At 39.2% G+C, this 20248-nt stretch overlaps 1 protein-coding gene across 11 annotated transcripts in view; it reads left to right on the forward strand.

The window, feature by feature from the left end:
- The window catches only part of syne2b (spectrin repeat containing, nuclear envelope 2b), a 124283-nt gene that overhangs the window by 51152 nt on the left and 52883 nt on the right, over positions 1 to 20248 (forward strand). For 3 of the 11 annotated variants that reach the window (XM_079843340.1, XM_079843345.1, XM_079843342.1), the window contains exons 68-90: positions 1 to 104; positions 282 to 419; positions 562 to 747; positions 1545 to 1649; positions 1930 to 2082; positions 2168 to 2269; positions 2349 to 2495; positions 3713 to 3883; positions 4789 to 4860; positions 5107 to 5271; positions 5527 to 5625; positions 7319 to 7738; positions 9455 to 9643; positions 13911 to 14075; positions 14330 to 14449; positions 14772 to 14875; positions 14953 to 15094; positions 15208 to 15321; positions 15481 to 15618; positions 17011 to 17211; positions 17627 to 17728; positions 18382 to 18501; positions 19658 to 19858. The exon at positions 1 to 104 is cut by the window's left edge and continues 79 nt beyond it. In XM_079843340.1, coding sequence (XP_079699466.1) covers positions 1 to 104; positions 282 to 419; positions 562 to 747; positions 1545 to 1649; positions 1930 to 2082; positions 2168 to 2269; positions 2349 to 2495; positions 3713 to 3883; positions 4789 to 4860; positions 5107 to 5271; positions 5527 to 5625; positions 7319 to 7738; positions 9455 to 9643; positions 13911 to 14075; positions 14330 to 14449; positions 14772 to 14875; positions 14953 to 15094; positions 15208 to 15321; positions 15481 to 15618; positions 17011 to 17211; positions 17627 to 17728; positions 18382 to 18501; positions 19658 to 19858 — 3458 coding nt within the window. The remainder of the gene's footprint in view (positions 105 to 281; positions 420 to 561; positions 748 to 1544; positions 1650 to 1929; positions 2083 to 2167; positions 2270 to 2348; positions 2496 to 3712; positions 3884 to 4788; positions 4861 to 5106; positions 5272 to 5526; positions 5626 to 7318; positions 7739 to 9454; positions 9644 to 13910; positions 14076 to 14329; positions 14450 to 14771; positions 14876 to 14952; positions 15095 to 15207; positions 15322 to 15480; positions 15619 to 17010; positions 17212 to 17626; positions 17729 to 18381; positions 18502 to 19657; positions 19859 to 20248) is intronic. The other 8 variants (XM_079843344.1, XM_079843346.1, XM_079843343.1 and 5 more) reach the window with 8 other exon arrangements.

Consider the following 20248-nt stretch of genomic DNA (forward strand, 5'->3'; position numbering starts at 1 on the left):
ATCGGGACGAGACCCGTCTGATTCTGGACAACCTGGCCAACACTCAACAGACCCACACACGCCTCACCAAACAGGCTGAACAGAGAACCACCTTCCTCAGCAAGGTCACCTGTATAGACTCTCATGATGCTTTGCTGTACACAGATGAAAATTAAAGGAACATTTCACCTAAAATTTTGCAAATAAGTTGAACATGATAAATTGAGATGGAGTTTCATTGAATAATAACTTCAGTTGCATCATGTTACTTAAAGTGCGTTATCTACACTGTCTCCGTGTAGGTCCGTGACTGGCTGCAGGAGCATGAGGAGATGGTGAAGGGGTCACAGAGCTGGATCGCAGAGGCTCAGTCTTGGCTTACAACACCCTGCACATACACCACTGCCAGATGCCTCGACAGTCATGTGAACGCACTGCAGGTATTATTTTCAGAAACACCATTATCATTTAGCTGACAGTTTCTTATTACAAGTCCTCCTAGAAGAAAACTGCATCATCCCATTGAGGGGTTTGAACCTACACGTATTCGGTTATAATAATGTGTGTGTGTGTGTGTTTCAGATGGTTCTGGATGATTCCGCTCAGATGAGACGGACTCTAATGGGTTTCAGCAGTGTGCTGACAGAGATGGGAAGTGTGTTTGATGTCAATCCATTAGAGGAGCAGCTTTCAAATGCTGATCGACGTGTGGCAGACATGCAGCACAGTCTTCTGGGACCCCTGTCTCAGCTGGAGCATGCAGCAGCAGTAAGCACACAAATTTTATATATATGTATATACACTGATCAGGCATAACATTATGTGAATTGAAGTGAATAACAGATTATCTCTTCATCACGGCACCTGTTAGTGGGTGGGATATATTAGGCAGCAAGTGAACATTTTGTCCTCAAAGTTGATGTGTTAGAAGCAGGACAAATGGGCAGCTGTAAGGAAGTTTGACAAGGGCCAAATTGTGATGGCTAGTCGACTGGGTCAGAGCATCTCCCATCTCGGTTCAGCCTGTAATGCGCCCTGCCACGAAGCAAAATGGTTCAGGTATGGTTTGAGGAGCACAACGAGTTTGAGGTGTTGAATTGGCCTCTAAATTCCCCAGATCTCAATCCAATCGAGCATCTGTAGGATGTTCTGAACAAACAACCACCTCGCAACTTACCTGCTGCTAACATATTGGTGCCAGAGACCACAGCACACCTTCAGGGGTCTAGTGGAGTCCATGCCGCGACGGGTCAGGGCTGTTTTGGCAGCAAAAGGGGGACGACACAATATTATAATGTTATGCCTGATCGCTGTATATACATATAATATATAATATAAGTACACATGCATTTCATTTTAAATGTAATTACTTTATTTATTAATTGTTTTCCAAATAAAGATGTCATTTTTGGTTCCCAGAGAGATTTTTTTCAGCTTTAACTCAATTTTGAGGATAATTTTGTCCCCAAACTATAGCTCATTGTGTACAAAACGTACAGCTGTATAATCTATAGAAGTTGAGTTTCATGAAACATCTGTTTATGTGTGTGGTGTGTGTTTTTAAGGAAGTGGATGCCATTGAGACTGAGGTGAAGGTCATGGAGAAAGATGTAGCCCAAATTAAATCTACTCTGACTACCAAAGAAGACATCAGCCAAGACAATCTTAAGGTAAAATCATTTTGTACTTAAACATTTGACCAGTTGTAACCTAAAGTGTATTGCAAAATGACACAGGTTACCGTTAATTATAGTATTTTGTTTAAAGAAAAGGACAAAGCAGAACAGAATGGTGCAGCATATATTCGCCTCCATCATTCTCCCAACAAATGCAAGGCTCGGGAAATCCCCAAACATGGGTCTATACACCCAGACACAGTCATGGGGGTGACATTTTGATGTAGTTTCTTTCAAACACCGGATTCTTGTGGGTGTTTGTGTGTGTTTGCAGGCAACAGAAGACAGGATTGACCTGATGAAAAGGACAATAGCTGAGATCCAGAACTGTAAGGATGGTCTGTGTCTTCCTGACAAAGCTGAAAACACACTCCTAGTGTTCAAAAGAGCAGAACAACTACAGAAACAGCTGCTGGAACTAGAGCAGGTAGAGCGCATATATGCGCAAACACATACACACAAGCAAACACACAGTTCACACAATGCTCAGTATTGTGTTCATCTCCTCACAGCTGGCTCTAGAATACTCAATTGAGGTGCAGGATATATCTGCCCCGCATCTCTGTGCCCTGCCGCTCGGTGTACCGCCCACTATCACTGAGGAAGAAACACAGGTTAGACAAAATATTATGTTAAAATCGATTGCTCCAAAAATGCAAAGATATGTATGTATATATGTATGCATGTGTGTAGGAGAGTGGTCAGATTCAGATTGCACATGTAGAGGAGGATGTGCTGAAAAAATCAGGAGCAGCGCTGATGACGGTGGAGCAATCCACGCCGGAGCAGAGACTCACCTGGATCTCTGAGAGGAGCAGCCACACTCCCACAGAAACACAGGTACGAGGGAACACTTTGAAATCGCCCTGAAAGTAGGTCATCCGGGTAGGCTACTTTTCGCCTACTATTTTATGAATACATTGAATTCGGACATACTGTACTACTCTTTTCTCGTACTGTTTTTCCCCTACTATAGTATGGAAGTATGCGATTTCGAATGCAGCTGTAGTCAAAAAGATATGCAGGTGTCATAATTAAACAATAATGTATTATTACTTAATATAGTCATCACCAGAGGTAATTATTGCTTTTATAAATCAGTTAAATAATGACACAAAAATCATCCTCCAGAATTGGACATATACATTTTATATTGCTTAAATTAAAGTAAAATTTACCATATATACAAAACATGTTGTTTTTACTAGAAATTCGTTTTTGTGTCTGTTCATTGATCTTCTTTAAGAATCCATAACACTATGTCTACACCGGTCGCGCCACAACAGCTTGAGGCTGTCTACAACAGAATGTGACAAAGCTACCCTTGCAAATCCAATTGAAGTTCATCAGAAATAGAACGGGACATCAGTTTAATATTAGGAATTTGTTGTGTCGCGTCGCGTCTCATCCAGTGTAGACAGCATTACTGATTATAATGGGTTCTCTTTGCTTTTGTCGCATCGCATCGTGCCACTCTCATCTGGCGTAACACTCATAATAATTATTTTAGTTCTAACAAAATGTATTATAATTATGTTGGGAGTCTCATTTCAATTTAATGTTAATTTTCAAAGGTTTAAATACAGACATAAGCTCTCAGGTCAAAATTTACCTGACAATATTTCAGATAAAGAGTAAAGCTCAGACCTTGTGTATGCTTTTAGAGGGGACAGTGTCTGTCCATAATAGTTCATATTTTCAAGTACTAAAATGCAGAGCTTTAGTGTTTCTGATGCAGTCAAATGCAAGAGCTTGAGTTCTAATTGCTTCACGCACTTGAAGTTATTGACCCAAAATGATTTTCAACCCCACCTTGGCAATTTCACTGTTCGTACTTTGATCTTGGTTAGCAGTTAATTAAACATTTTATACTATACATCTGTAAACCATGGGTTAATGTTCTTATTTGCATATTTGTTAGGGTTAATAACATCAAGTGCAGCACATGACCTGTTTTAATAACTGTCTATCTGCGAAATCATCTTCATCACCTCAGTTAATGCGTCTGTGTGGTTGCATGTTTTTGTGTGCCTGCTGCTGTGCATGTGATGGGACAGCAGGAGTCTGAGGAAGAGGAGGAGCTCTTTGAGGATGTAGGAGATGGGGAAGAAGATGCTTCTGATGAAAACAAAGAAGAATGTGAAGTTCACATAGAAAATGAAGATGACGAGGCAAGACGAAGATCGCCCACCTCTCTGAATTCTGAGGCTTACTTCAGCGTGACCATGGTAATGCAGAGGAATCAGAGACTTCAACACCTCCTAGTGTTTCCTTTGCTTTCTTCTGTCACGTTTTCCCATCCCATCAACACCAGTTGACTTTACTCTGTGCTTCCTGGTTATTTCATCTTCTAAAAGTTCTGTTTTTGACTACATTCTCACCCTTGTCATCTTCACCAAGTCCTTGTGTGTGTCTCAATCAGCTCCCTAGTTCAGTAGTTAGGGCACTGATCAGGGAGTCAGCCCATTGTGTCCTGACTACTGAACTAGGGAGCGGATTGAGACGCACTTCTTGTTTCTTCCACTTCCTAGATTCTTCTTTATTGCTTTTCAGTTTTGTTCTTCTCTTCAATTTAGTTCATTTGAAGTTCAATACAAAATTATTTTCATTTTCTTTGTCTGAACAGTGCCATTTCCGCACTACTTGATTGAATGATGATGTGCAAGTATTTCCTCGTCCTCTAGGGGGCAGTATGACTTCACCATTCTTTCACTGAGTCTGTATATTCATCTTTCAGATGCTCACTGTACTTGATCTCCATTTGCACGATGAATCATTGCAATGTTTTATCTCACAATTGTGTTTACATCAACTGCAAAATATAAAGTCAGAATTGGGAGATAAAGTTGGTCTTTTTTCCCTCAGAATTGGACTTTATAACTCGCAATTGCGAGTTTATATCTCACAATTCGGAGAATTCTCAGAATTGCGAGTTATAAAGTCAGAATAGTGAGATAAAAGTCGCAATTACCTTTTTTATTTTTTGTTCTGTGGCGGAAACAAGCTTCCATACAGCATATTGTGCTGCTTTACTGTACTTTATTTAGCAAACTCTTCAGTTTGAGACCAGACTTAATCTGTATTTGGTAACTAATTGTGTGGTCGACTTCAATTAATGTGCTTTTTTGTGCAGGACTCCGTTTCTGCAGATGATGTTTCTTCTACAGAACAGATATTGGAGCAAGCAGAAGCAAAAGACTCTAAGGTACCGCTAGTTGCCTTTCCAGTAATGACCGTTCTTAATTTGATCTCATTAAAGCATGTATATTCAGGGGCAATAATCTTTAAAATCATCACTTTAAAATCAAAGTGTCAAATGTTTGTTCTTTAACATGCAAGAAAGAAAAGTGGCCACTCTCGAAAACGGTTTTTAACATTTTGTAGGCTTTTGGAAAGTTCAAACTGTGGCCAGATATCAGAGTATGTAACCTCTTTTTCCCTGCATTTGCAGGTAGAAGTAGATACATCTGTAGCCCTGGGAACAGGTGTGTCAGAAGCTTTATCTGAAGCGGACGCCACAGTGGAAATGTGCTTTTTTGTGCAGGACTCCGTTTCTGCAGATGATGTTTCTTCTACAGAACAGATTTTGGAGCAAGCAGAAGCAACAGACTCTAAGGTAACGCTACTTGCCTTTCCAGTAATGACCGTTCTTAATTTGATCATATTAAAGCATGTCTATGCAGTATATTCAGGGACAATAATCTTTAAAATCATCGCTTTAAAATCAAAGTGTCAAATATTTGTTCTTCAACATGTAAGAAAGAAAAGTGGCCACTCTCGAAAATGGTTTTTAACATTTTGTAGGCTTTTGGAAAGTTCAAACTGTGGCCAGATATCAGAGTATGTAACCTCTTTTTCCCTGCATTTGCAGGTAGAAGTAGATACATCTGTAGCCCTGGGAACAGGTGTGTCAGAAGCTTTATCTGAAGCGGACGCCACAGAAGAAAGCCAGTCTCTCCCTGCGGACATGGTAACCAATACCTCCTCTGTTACAGAGATCTCCACATCCCCTTCCAGAGGCCAGCAGAGGTGTTTGGTCTCCTAGTCGTAGTTCTCTCCTTACAGAACTTCCATGTCTTAATTCCACCCCTCAAACCCCTAGATGTAGATGTTTCTAGAGCTAGAACTCTCTTTCAGTGCATTTACATGGCAGATGTGTAAAAATAAGGTCTTCTGAGGAAAGACTCTCTTTTTTTAAATTAAGCTAAATGGTTTATACATTAAACAGATCAATGTATTAAAGGGCTTAAAGCAATTTCCTGGGGAGTTTGTGATTTTCTCCCAAATGTTTATGATGTCGTCCAATTCTGTCAGGACATTCTAATACCAAAGAGCATTTTGAACTTTTGTCTTTTTACATAATATCAATGTTTACATGTCACGCTGTGTCTGCACTGGACACACGGTGTGGTGCAATAAAACTGGATGTCATTGTAATTAACTATACTATAAAGGTGCATTCACATTTATCATTGCTCAATGAAGATTTGCAGGCAAAAGAAATACCATGAATGAAATACGGGAAAAAAGAGAAAATTCGAAAATGATTTCGCCTGCTGGCAAACAACCAACTGGAAATAATTGTTTTCCAAAGAGACTTTTTATGAATCTATTTATAATATTGAAGTGTAGTGTTATGTTTGAGTAGGCACTGCCAGAATAAGGGCCTCGTCCATTGTTGATCTTTTTGCTGTGTAACAAATGCTCGCCCGCACAGAAGTCACTGCCAAACCAAAAGGTTTGCTGTTGGTTGGTGCTGCAAATTGTCAAAGTTCACCAAATCTGAGCCAGATGTGAAACTTCTTCACCACCAGAAGTCCATCAGGCAATATATTGGAATTTTGCAGATTAATGGTAGATATGACAGCACCTTAACTCTTCATAACCAGTATTTTTGATATGCTGCACAGTTACTCCAGCCAGTTTTCATCTGATATAAAATTATTTTATTTACAAATATCACTATACAATACCAGTCAAAAATTTGGACGCACCGACTTTTCATTATTACTATTTTCCACGTTTTAGTTTTTCTTTTTTAAGCGGGGAGAATCTGTGTATTCTTACATTGCATGGTATCTTGTCCTTTGTTTTTAACTACTAAATACAATGCTATGATGCCAACAAGATCCTAAAATCTTTTATATGGCATGTTGTTGGTGTTTTGTTTTTTTGTTTGTTTGTTTTTTATAGCATTGTGGGTTTTTTGAAAATTTTTCCCTTCCAAATGTAAGATAGGACTGTTACTGTGAAAAGATTGTTGAACAGATTTTGTTTCGTGGATTGAAACAAGTGTATGTGAACATTTAAAATTAGCTAGCCAATGACTGCTCACTCTGCACAGTTGTCTAAGTGCATGTGTATTAAGAATAATTTATTGTCTTTCATGAACGATTGTTGTTTACATGACACATTCTCTAAAATTAAGCTTTTTCCTGCTCAATAATATTAAAAGAATAGCAGTAAATGTTATTTATGTTTAGTATTTTATCTTTTTGTGCCATGTAAAAGCACTGACTCTTACCTGTGCATGTTCTCCTGATCTCTCCCTCTCATACTTCCTGTGTGATCACTGTCATGCTCCTTTCAAATCTGCAAAAAAAGAATAAATTCCAACAAAAAATTCACACTTGCTCGTCTCTCTCTTTCTCTGTCTGTGTCAGGAGCAGGGTGCATGGCGGGGGGAACAGACGCCACACACCAGTGACACACACACACTCATGACCCTCCCAGAAAACACACATAAACATCCAGAGACACAAGCCCCTCCCACAGAAACAGAAGACATGTTGACCTCACTTAATGTCATGACCTCTGGTGAAGGGGTGGGCGAGGCCTTAGAAAAACTTGTGGTAGTCTCAGAAATGCATTCCACACCCAGTCAACAGACCCATTTAGATGAGATCCCCGATGTGCATCACAGCCTGGACTCCACAAATACACCATCAGCCAAACCACCAGGGCACTGTACACACACTCCATCAAATGCAGACAATAGGTTAGACAGCAGAAGCACACACACGCCGATCACAGTCAAACCCCACCTGGAGAAGACAGAGCCATTGGCTGCAAGCACATCTTTGGTAAGCACAGATCTCACCCCACTGACTCAAACTTTACACAGGCCTTGTGTTCATCAACTCACTCACCTCTGACTTCAAACAGTGTGTGCTGCATTTATCTGCACATTTCTCTTTGCTCACCCAAAGGAGAAATGAAATATTTATTTTTCTTACAACTAAAATAGCTAATTCAGTGCTATTCTTGCAGTCTGAAATGTCAAGGAATGGATTCCGTAACAGGAATTTACCTTTGCAACTAGGTGATTCCTTCAAAATAATCATTTATTAATCATTTATGAATGATTATTAATAATTAACACATTATTTATTAATATTTAGTATTATTGCTATAGCTGTTTGTAAACCATAAACTGTGCAGAAAGTCAGGAGTCCACCCTTATGCATAAAATATTAAAAAATTAAAGGGGTTATATCACATATGTTTCCGCTAAGATCCACTTATGTTTAGTTTTTTTTTATCAAAAAGTCATCATTTAGTTTCTTTATGATTGTTTTCCATTCTCTCTCTCTGCACCCTAGAATTAAAAGGTAATTTTTTTGTTGCTGTGCCTTTAAGACATCTATGTAAATTCCCTCTTTGCATATGAAATGAGCTGAAGTTAAAAACAAACGTCATCATTTATTTTTTTCTGGCATTTACTCTAGGAAACTTTTTTTTAGGAAAATGTACTTCCTCAATAGCTCACCATTTCTAAAAACACAACAACAACAAAACAGCCGTTGTTTAGTAGGCTAAGTGTTTAGTCTGTCCTCAAAAGTTGTATAATTACAAATTGACAATTACAAGATGACTTGCTTGCAGCTTAGTTTAAATAAAACTTTTTTTGCGGAATGGGAAAGATTTTTGCTTCTGAATGTATGTTTTCGTAATGTATGTAAAAATCAAGAAAAGAGTACAATAATATATGACCAAAGACACTGAGGGGGACTCGTTCCCACCAATATTTCAGATTCAGAGTCCACCAATATATGTTTTTCAGTGGTTGATTCTTAAATTTATACATTAGGATCCATCTAATCCTGAATATGTGGATATATTTCTGATATATGGAAGAAAACAGTTGATTCTATGAATTGCAGTGATACCAAAACAAGGTATTCTGTGACAGAGGGACAAAAGCAGGGGGTGGGGGTGGGTTTCTATAAAGTTTGAAAGAAATACTAGTGTAATGTAATAGAATAAAGGATGAAAAATAATTTTGGCCAGTTGAGTCCGTGCAAGGCAAAAGTGTAGTTCCTCCTTTATGTGTGTGCGAGTGTGTTCTCTGTCACACAAGCTGCCCTCGAGTGACGACATTCCAGGAAGTAGTTGTAGCCGCAGGTGGGTGGAGTAAACCAGGGACAGACAGAGAGAGAGATAGAGAAGCCACATGACAAATGACCGGTATGAAAGCTGAGACAGTTTATTGAGAGAGAGGCTGCACCAGGGGGGCAGAGAAACACAAAACAAAAGGGTTAACCTGTGAGAGACGGAAACTGAGAGAGAAAGAAAGCAGAGTGTGTGAGAGTGTGAAAGTTTGTGTTTGTGTCAGTGGTCACACCCTGTGTGTGACAGTTTGTGCTGCTGTGGACTCACAGGTGTGCTGTATCTCTCTCTCAGTACACCTGTCTTTACCTTTACTCATCTGTCTCTATTATCCTTCCCCTGCCTCGTGATACTCTTCTCTCTCTTTATGTTCATCTGGCTCTGAGCTGCTGTTGTGTATGTTTGCCCAGGCCACAGGTGAAGCCGGGGACTCAGGTGGATGGTTGTCCGGTGACGTCCTGCTCCATGCCTGCCGTGAGAGGGCCGAGCAGCTGGAGGTGTGTCTGGAGAGAGCACAGGTCAGCCTGCAGGGGTCGAGACAGCAGGCACAGGACGCAGCCATGCAGCACAGCATTGAGCAACAACTTCACACCTGCCAGGTAATCCCACACATTAATATAGAGTATATATTATTTATTTATTTATTTTTTTGTTATTTGGGTTCTGTAGTATTTATAATTTTAGAAATAATTGATTCTTCTAACACAGTGGTTCTCAAACCTGTCCTGGAGTACCACCAGCCCTGCACATTTTGTATGTCTCCCTCATCTATCACACCTGATTCAACTCATGAGCTCATTATTAGAGACCGCAAGACTTGAATTGGGTGTGTCTGATGAGAGGGTGAGGGTCCCCAGGACAGGTTTGAGAACCACTGTTCTAACAGTTCTTCTAAAGGCCGCTACATACTCCCCAAGAACAGAGAAAAAAGTTCTCGCTAGGGTACTGCGAGAACAAAAATGACGTCATTTTGTTCTCGGAGCCCTGGTTTGGGAGTTCTCGCAGCTCGTTCTCGACACATCATCTGAGCAGAACTTTTTTCTTGTGGGTGTCGGAGAACTATTGTGTGATTGGTCAGAATTATAAAGTGAGCGGGGTTAATGCGGAGAAATGGAGATGTTCAGCACCTGCTTTTCTCATGAAGTATGGAATGTACTGGCCAGAACGAACGTTGTTCTTGTTCTTGCCACCTCGAGAAAACGAACACATTTCTTTTTTCTTGCAGAGTATGTACCCTAGCTTTACCCTAATTGTTGGAGCGTTTAGCTTTTCATTTCTTAAACAACCATGAAAGACACATCATGGCCATATTCCAGGATGACAATGTCAAGATCAGGCTCAAATTGTGAAAGAATGGTTGGGAGGGAATCATTTTCATACATGAATTGGCACCTCTGAGTCCAGACCTTAAATTCATTGAAAGTCTTTGGGATGTGCTGGAGTAGACTTTACAGAGTGCTTGTCAATAGCACATCTTGACCAAAAATTGATGCACCTCTTGGTGGAAATAAATGTTGTGTTATGACATTGTCATCCTGGAATGTGGCCGTGATGTGTCTTCCTACATGGTTGTTTAAGAAATGAAGAGCTACACACTCCATCAATTAGGGTTAGAACAACTGTTGCCAAACATGTAACATGCTAGAAACACAATAATCACTGCAATAATGATCCAATCATCATTAGTCTATTTAAATCCAAACAGCGACTTTTTGTTTTGGACGGGCAGTGTACACACACACACACACACACACACACACACACATGTGTATCCTGCCTACTGTTGTGAAATGCTGACTCAGCGTGAGAGGAAGTGCTCAGAGCTGAGATCACACATTGAGCATATTAATATATTTATGTAAATTTGGTTCTGGTCCTGCCATGTGCATTACATTTACAGACAAATCCGACAGTATAAAAGTATCTTCTTCTAAAGTTTCTGTCTGTTCAATTTCAAAGAGTTCTTATCAATTTCTGTAGAATTTAGTTCTCTCCTTTATAATCAAGGCTCTCTCTTTTTCTTTGTGACTTGCTCTTTCATTTTCTGTCTTTTACTGCAGTATTTTATAGCTGTGAACTCCTTCACTCAGAGATCAAAGTGTTAGCTGATGGCCGTAATCAAAGCCCAGATCCCATGAGATCTATTAAAACACACTGAGTCACTGTATTTATGATTAATAGATTGATCAAAGATCAAAATGTATTGTTTGGTTTAAATTCGGTTGGCCTGAAAATGTAATATTTGTTTTGAATAATAATTGCGGAAATATCTGAAATACAATCAGGAGTAGATTGGATTAGATTAGATTAGATGACTTCAATGACAATGGTAACAAAATATTGTTTTTTATTTTATTGTCTTATTTGCTGATGGATAGTTACTTTTGCTTTTATCTCAGCGCTGAATCACTGCAGTTATCTGCTGATATCTGTATGTTTATAAGCATTAGAAATGTAAATGTACATCAAGCCAGTAAGAGGGCAGTACAGTACATGGCTCAATGAACCAAATCATATAAGCCTGTTATTTACCTTTGGGGTGGAGTGAACACATATCAATGCATGCTTCTTTCTTTCCTTTCTGTCGACCTATTTTATTCTCTTTTAAACACACATACGTGTTATACACATGTGACATGACATGCATGAGCATGTCTGTGTGCTGTTTACTTCAGATGCATGAATGTGTCAATGCACCATGAATTTCGACTTCTCTTTTCTTAAGGAAACTCTCTGTACAGATATTTCAGTTACTGAGTGCTTACTTAAGTTAAGATAAGTTTTACATTTCTGCCGATAAATCTGGCTTATCAGTCAAGAACTGATTCAATATATTTTTCTATATTGCATATCACACATAAATTTCCAGTTTAAGTGAAATAATTTATTTTCAGTTTCTTAAAGCCCAAAAGGAATATGTTTGTGCACTTCTTATTTGTTGGCATTGAAAGTTTAGTCTCATTGTGCTGTTTGGATGTAGTCATGCGTTTCATTAATGGAGTTGGAGCTGATATTACTGATGAGGTTTGCTTTAAAACTAGGTGTGGTCATCCTAGACTTTGAGCATGCAAATTTACTTAGGATACCTCAATGAATACAGGCAACAGGATATGATGTGCACCATTTATTCTGTATATTTAGAAAATTGACGTCACTTTAAAGTGGTTGAGCCAGATATACAGTACCCTTCACCAGTGTTTGTGTGTGTTCATGTTATTCTATCCCGGTGGGTACTCTCATGGGGACTCGTGTCACCGTGGGAACCGAAGAAACAAGCTTGTAAATTACAAAATGATTTTTTCTGAAAATGTAAAAATGCTGAAAGTTTTGTGTGATGGGTAGGTTTAGGGGTAGGGTTAGTGTAAGGAGAGAGAATATACAGTTTGTACAGTATAAAAACCATTACATCAATGGAGAGTCCCCACAAAGATGGTGAACCAGACATGTGTGTCTGGTTCACTGGTTTGACCTACATTATGATGACGCAATGTCCTTATATTGTGGTGTGGATTCAGGTTTCAGGCCACGCCCCCTACATTATGAGGACATGCCGATGTCCTTGTAATTTAAAATACGAAATAAACACAGGCCTACTAAATTATTTTTTATAAAAAATGTAAAGATGCAGAACTTTTTGTGTGATGGGTAGATTTAGAGGTAGAGTTAGGGGGATAGAAGATACGGTTTGTACAGTATAAAAACCATTACGCCTATGGAGAGTCCCAGTAAACCACCTATACCAACATATTCTGTATATATAGTACATTGACGTCAATTTAAAGTGGTTGAGCCAAATATATAGTACCCTTCACTTGTGTTTGTGTGTGTGTGTGTGTGTGTGTGTGTAACCTGACTCCTTCATCAAAGATTCAAAGATTCAGCTGAGCTCCAGCAAACTGACCTGGTAAAATGTTATAACTACCATATATGATGATTCATATACATGAATCAATCAGCCTGTAGGTCATTGTACACATTTGGTTCTGGTGAAGAAGGTGTTAAAGGGATAGTTCACCCAAATATTCTGCCATCTTTTACTCACCTCGTGTGGTTTTAAAACCTGTATGATGTAAGCTACTTTCTCACTTTACAATAAGGTTGTATTAGTTAACATTAGTTAATGCATTAGTTAACATGAACTAACCATGAACAACACCTCCGTTCAGCATTAGTAAATCTCGTTACTCGTAAAAATACAGCTGTTCATGGTTTGTTCATGTTAGTTCACAGTGCATTAACTAATGTTAACAAGATTTGAATAATGCATTAGTAAATGTTAAAATGAACATTAACAAAGATAAATAAGTGCCGTTCATTATTAGTCCATGTTAACTAATGTAGTTAACTAATGAACCTTATTGTAAAGTGTTACCATATTTTGTTTGTACACAACAAACACTTCTCAAAATCTCTTCTTTTATAATGTTGTCTTTAAAAATATATACAGGATTGGACAATATGAGGAACTCTCCCTTTAAATTATGATAAGGAATCATCAAATTATCATCATCATAAAATGCTGGAAATCACAAATTGTTCACTGTATGGCACGGGATGTACAGGTTGATAAACACTGATCGATCCCAAACTAAAGTCTGTGTATTGAATTATTAATGAGACTTTTGTTCATATTTGTTTTTCTGAGACTCAGTATTGTGTAAAACGGAGCTTTAAACACCTGTCACCAGCCTCGCAGCCCTGCTAGCTCATTTTCTGAGGTGGACTCTGATCTTTAGTGTTTATTACTTTTGATTGATTGTATTTTCTCTATTCTGAACCGCAACAGGTGTGTTTCTGATTGTAACTTGTTGTTGTGTCACTAGGAGTTGTGTTAAGAGTGTGTGTTGATTTGTAATATCACAACAGACCATTCTGGTGGAGATTGAGCAGAGGATCTCCAGTCTTCCTGCATGTGGACTGAAAGAACAGGAGCAACACGAGGCTGAATCGCTCAACACCAAACTCCAGCTGCTGAAGAACAGACTGGTGACTGTGCAGTTACAGCTGCAAGACAGACAGAGCGAAGATCAGGTACACACACATACACTAATACACCCAGAATTGAGTTTTTTAAGGTTTGGGCCAGTGTAATCCAGGTGTTGTGAGGATTTTAATGAACAGATTGCATGTGATGACAGAAAGTGATCATTAGCCTGGTAACTGCGGTTGATTCTGAGGTCTTAAAACCAGAAGTGTTGCTAGCGAGAGGCTGCAAAGTGCCTGGATGAGAGCTGCTGTGAAAATAGGGCTGTCTGGTCTTTATCTCTCTCTCTCGCTCTCTGTAGGTGCGTGTTGAGAGTCAGCGCCCCCTGCAGGCCAGGTTGACTCGCAGCAATAGTGTGCAAGAGATGTTGAGTTCCTCCAGAACGAAACTGTTCAGACAGAGCAGCCTTCAACAACAAAGGGTAACACACACATTCATGCTCACACTTTAAAATATTAGTCTTTCTAACACACTTTTTTATGTATCTCTCCAAGGATTAAGAATAAAGGATTTTTTACAAGCCTAATTCCAATATTTTCACTGACCCTACCACCACCCAGATTTAATGTATTTAATTTGCAATAAAAGCTGGATATTATAAAGCTACAATGTAACTCCATGAAAGCTATAAATCCATACTATTCTGTAAGAAAGATTTAGCTTACCTATTAATGCTTGTAAGACTAACATCGTTATCATGGAGAGCCCGGCTCTCTCACTGTTTTTTTCCCTTTCTTTTTCAGGAATTGGAGCATGGTTTGAATGAACAGAGGGATCTAACTAAAGCTATTGCAATTCAGTGCAGCAGAGCCCGAACGCACACCCAGAGCACAGACGAATATACAGGGTATCTATATTCACATACTTAATTGTACAAATATATGCCAACTTTGTAACCATATGATGGTCTCTGATTGTCTGCAGGCCTTCGGCAGCAAAAGAGAATGAAGAGAAGAGACAGGAAGCAGAGTTAGCAGTCCACAGGAAGTGGACACACCTCTGCAGCAGACTGACCAAGACAGCAGAGACCGAACAAGATGGAGACAAAGATCAGGACCCTTCTGAGGTCTGAACTAAATCTGAATATTTTAAGTTATAAATTTTTTCTGACTTTTTACGTTATTTTAATCAGAGAACCTTATTATTTATGCTATTTAATTTATTTGTGTGTGTGAACAGATCCTTGCTCCATCTGTGTGTTTGTGGAGTGGAGCTGCTGTTTCTCTCTGTCTGCAGGAGATTCAATCCAACATCTCACAACTTAAAGAACTGCAAAAATCAGCCGTTACGCAGGTGTCAATAACAAAAACATACCATACAGACTTACTGTTTATAACACTTGATACCATGATACGCACTCTCCAAGATTGGAGTAGCCTACACACTCAGTCAAGACAGTCCAGCCCAGAGATAACAGAATTATAACTGATCTGTCTGTGTGTTTGTGTGCAGGACCATCAGTCTCTGGATGAAGGTCTGTTTGAAGTGTTGAGTGGTGTGAATCTCACTCTCAGCTCTCTCACACACACTCTCGTGTTTCAGCCAGCAACCTCACACACTGACAGACTAAACCAGCTGCAGCAGCTACAGGTATCCACTATCTATCCATCCATCCATCTTTCTGTTCATCTTTCTATATATCTATATGTCGGTCTGTTGTCTGTCTGTTTACACTTACCTAAAGGATTATTAGGAACACCTGTTCAATTTCTCATTAATGCAATTATCTAATCAACCAATCACATGGTAGTTGCTTCAATGCATTTAGGGGTGTGGTCCTGGTCAAGACAATCTCCTGAACTCCAAACTGAATGTCAGAATGGGAAAGAAAGGTGATTTAAGCAATTTTGAGCCTGGCATGGTTGTTGGTTCCAGACGGGCCGGTCTGAGTATTTCACAATCTGCTCAGTTACTGGGATTTTCACGCACAACCATTTCTAGGGTTTACAAAGAATGGTGTGAAAAGGGAAAAACATCCAGTATGCGGCAGTCCTGTGGGGGAAAATGCCTTGTTGATGCTAGAGGTCAGAGGAGAATGGGCCGACTGATTCAAGCTGATAGAGGAGCAACTTATACTGAAACTGAAATAACTGAAATAACCACTCGTTACAACCGAGGTATGCAGCAAAGCATTTGTGAAGCCACAACACGCACAACCTTGAGGTGGATGGGCTACAACAGCAGAAGACCCCACCGGGTACCACTCATCTCCACTACAAATAGGAAAAAGAGGCTACAATTTGCACGAGCTCACCAAAATTGGACAGTTGAAGACTGGAAAAATGTTGCCTGGTCTGATGAGTCTCGATTTCTGTTGAGACATTCAGTTGGTAGAGTCAGAATTTGGCTTAAACAGAATGAGAACATGGATCCATCATGCCTTGTTACCACTGTGCAGGCTGGTGGTGGTGGTGTAATGGTGTGGGGGATGTTTTCTTGGCACACTTTAGGCCACTTAGTGCCAATTGGGCATCGTTTAAATGCCACGGCCTACCTGAGCATTGTTTCTGACCATGTCCATCCCTTTATGACCACCATGTACCAATCCTCTGATGGCTACTTCCAGCAGGATAATGCACCATGTCACAAAGCTTGAATCATTTCAAATTGGTTTCTTGAACATGACAATGAGTTCACTGTAATAAAATGGCCCCCACAGTCACCAGATCTCAACCCAATAGAGCGTCTTTGGGATGTGGTGGAACGGGAGCTTCGTGCCCTGGATGTGCATCCCACAAATCTCCATCAACTGCAAGATGCTATCCTATCAATATGGGCCAACCTTTCTAAAGAATGCTTTCAGCACCTTGTTGAATCAATGCCACGTAGAATTAAGGCAGTTCTGAAGGCGAAAGGGGGTCAAATACAGTATTAGTATGGTGTTCCTGATAATCCTTTAGGTGAGTGTATATGTTTATCTGATTATTCATACATCCATTCATTCATTCATCCATTACTCCCCATTTCTTCTCTGATTCATAGAGTTTGTCTGCAGAGCTGACCTCCTTGGGTGCCATATTGACCTCCCAGGGGTCAGAGGTCATAAAGTTGTTAGGTTCGGGTTCAGAGGTATCCTCCACCTGTTTTGGCCTGCTGGCGCAGCATGTATGTGACATTCAAAAGACTCTGGCCGAAAAACAGGACCAGCTACAGGAGCGAATAAAACACTCGACTCAGCTGCAGGTCAGATTTCTGTCTGCTTCTATCTATTTATGACCAACACAAACCGATGAGAGGGATGTGCAGGCGCTTGAAAATTATCCTGCAGATTAAGTTACTAGACTACACTAAAAAGATTAGAAAATTTATGCTTACTGTGTGTACAGTGTTTACGTGTCAGCAGTTCCATTTTAGCAGGTTTTTACACACCAAACCCTCAGATGTCTCACCCTCATAACTGTCACAAATACTCACTTGTTTGTTATGGAGAGGGGGAAAAAAACACCACAAACTTCAAACATTTTGGTCTGTTCAGTTTGATCCCATAGTTCTGTCTCTAGATTTAAAGTTTTTTTAAATCTACTCTTATTAAAATGTTTTACCTTTTTTGTCCAGTGTGACTTTAATGTAATATTTTCTTGTGTGTCAAACCCTGCAGAAGAGAGTGAAAGACCTGCATGACTCAATACTAACTAACACCTCAATCCTTCTCCCTACAACTAATGGAGAAACCCATCATGACCTTCACACACAGCTGCAGGTAAGCATACACGCCTGTGAATAACACTGCCTGTGACACCTGGGGATGAGTATGTGAAGATTTGTTAAACATTACTAATAACATGCGCTGAATATCTGAATGAGATAAGCTATAAATCCTTCTAAAATGTCTGTCCATCATTCTACGACATACACTATATTGCCAAACGTTTTGGGACGCCTGCCTTTACATGCACATGAACTTGAATGACATCCCATTCTTAATCCATAGGATTTAATATCTAGTTGGCCCACCCTTTGTAGTTATAACAGCTTCAACTCTTCTGGGAAGGCCTTCCACAAAGGGGCAACCCATCGCGGTACCACACTTGAATTCACTAAGCTCCTGAGAGCGACCCATTCTTTCACAATTGTTTGTAGAAGCAGTCTGCATGCCTAGGTGCTTGATTTTATACACCTGTGGCCATGGAAGTGATTGAAACAATCAATGATTTGGAGGGGTGTCCCAATACTTTTGGCAATATAGTGTATCTTCAGGAATAAGACAGATTTACTTTAGTTTTCTTATTAGTTCTGATCCACTCATTTGATTAGACAAGGATCATTAGAACATTGATGTTCTTCCTATTAAGTGTTCATTGTGCTTAAAGTCTGAGATTTTGACCTTTGCTGTACCTGTGTTTCCATGTGAAGGCTGTCACTGAGCAGAAACAGGAAGTGGAGCAGAGCGAGAGACAGTTGGCAGAAGTCAGAGACGAGACAGAGAGTCAAGATCAGCCCTCATCCCTCACACAGCAGATCAGCACACTGGAGGTCTGGGTGTGCGCACCATTCAGAATTTAGAGAATGTCTTTTGAATTCCAATTCAGTACCTGATAGTAAGCATGAGACACAATTGAAATTTAAATCTGAATTCACAGCAGAATTCTGAAGTAGAATTAAAATATAATTTTATGTACAGTAAATGCTGTATGTGTAGTTTATAATACATTTAATTTTTCTCTATGCAATACAAAATGTATTAAGTATTCATTTATTATAATTATATAATAATTCATTAGTTATAAACATATTGAAATGCAAACACTATATAATATACTTCCAGAAAGATTAGCTTTTATTAATAATCTATGTCCTATAGCAGATGGCATATATTTATATTTTTATGTATAATGGATTATATCTTTTCAAATGCATTAAAATGCATTATAGCATTTGCAAATTCCTTGTTTCATCTGCAGTTGGTTGTTTGCCGTGTATTTGAATGCGTTATACTTTCTACAAATGTAACATAAATATTATTATGTATTATTACTGTGGTTACAATTATTCATGATACCATACAATGCATTATAATGTGAAATACAAGGCATTATTCATGCATTAAAATTACTTTTATAATGCATTATATATAAAGGCTTTGAGTAAACTGTTAACAATGATACTTTTAACCAGCAAGAATACATTAAATTGATCAAAAGTGACATTTAAAATGTTACAAATTATTTTGGTAACACTTTAGATTAGGGAACACATATTCACTATTATCTATGAGTTTTCCCTCGATAAAATCCTAATTACTGCTTATTGCTGGTAAGAAAGGTAGTTGTTGTAGTGGATATGTTTAGGTTGTTAAGAGATGTAGAATAAGGTCATGCAGAATAAGGTATTAATATGTGCTTTTTAAGTTCTAATAAACAACCAATATACTAGTAATATGCATGCTAATAAGCAACTACTTAATAGTGAATATGTGTTCCCTAATATAAAGTGTTACCAAGATTTCTGTTATAAATACTGTTATTTTGTACTTTCTATTCATCAAAGAATCCTGGGGAAAAAAGTATCACGGTTTCCACAAAAATATTAAGCAGCACAACTGTTTTCAACATTGGTAACAATAAGAAATGTTACTTGAGCAACAAAACAATGTAACATATAATATAATATAAATATACCCTCTCTTTAGGCGGTATTGGACAGTGTTTGGAGTGATTTAGAGCAGCGCTGTGGTGCTGTTCAGTGGAGTCTCGATCAACAGCAGATGATCGAAAAAATACTGAAGGGTCTGCAGATGCGCTTGAATCTTGGGAGAGAGAAACTCACCTGCACCTCTCAGCTGGAGTTCAGGAATACATCACAACTCCAGACACACTTCAGCACACACACGGTAAACATATCACACACATACAAACACTCAACTAAATACAATAACACTGATTATCTCTTCATCATGGCACCTGTTAGTGGATGGGATATATTAGGCAGCAAGTTAACATTTTGTCCTCAATGTTGATGTGTTAGAAGCAGGAAAAATGGGCAAGCGTAAGGATTTGAGTGAGTTTGACAAGGGCCAAATTGTGATGGCTAGACGACTGGGTCAGAGCATCTCCAAAACTGCAGCTCTTGTGGGGTGTTCCCGGGCTACAGTGGTCAGTATTTATCAAAAGTGGTCCAAGGAAGGAACAGTGATGAACCGGCAACAGGGTCAGCAGCCAAGGCTCATTGATGCACGTGGGGAGCGAAGGCTGGCCTGTGTGGTACGACCAAACAGATGAGC

The sequence above is a fragment of the Gobio gobio genome (genome assembly GCF_949357685.1).
Source record: "Gobio gobio genome assembly, chromosome: 18".
Classification (NCBI taxonomy): Eukaryota; Metazoa; Chordata; class Actinopteri; order Cypriniformes; family Gobionidae; genus Gobio; species Gobio gobio.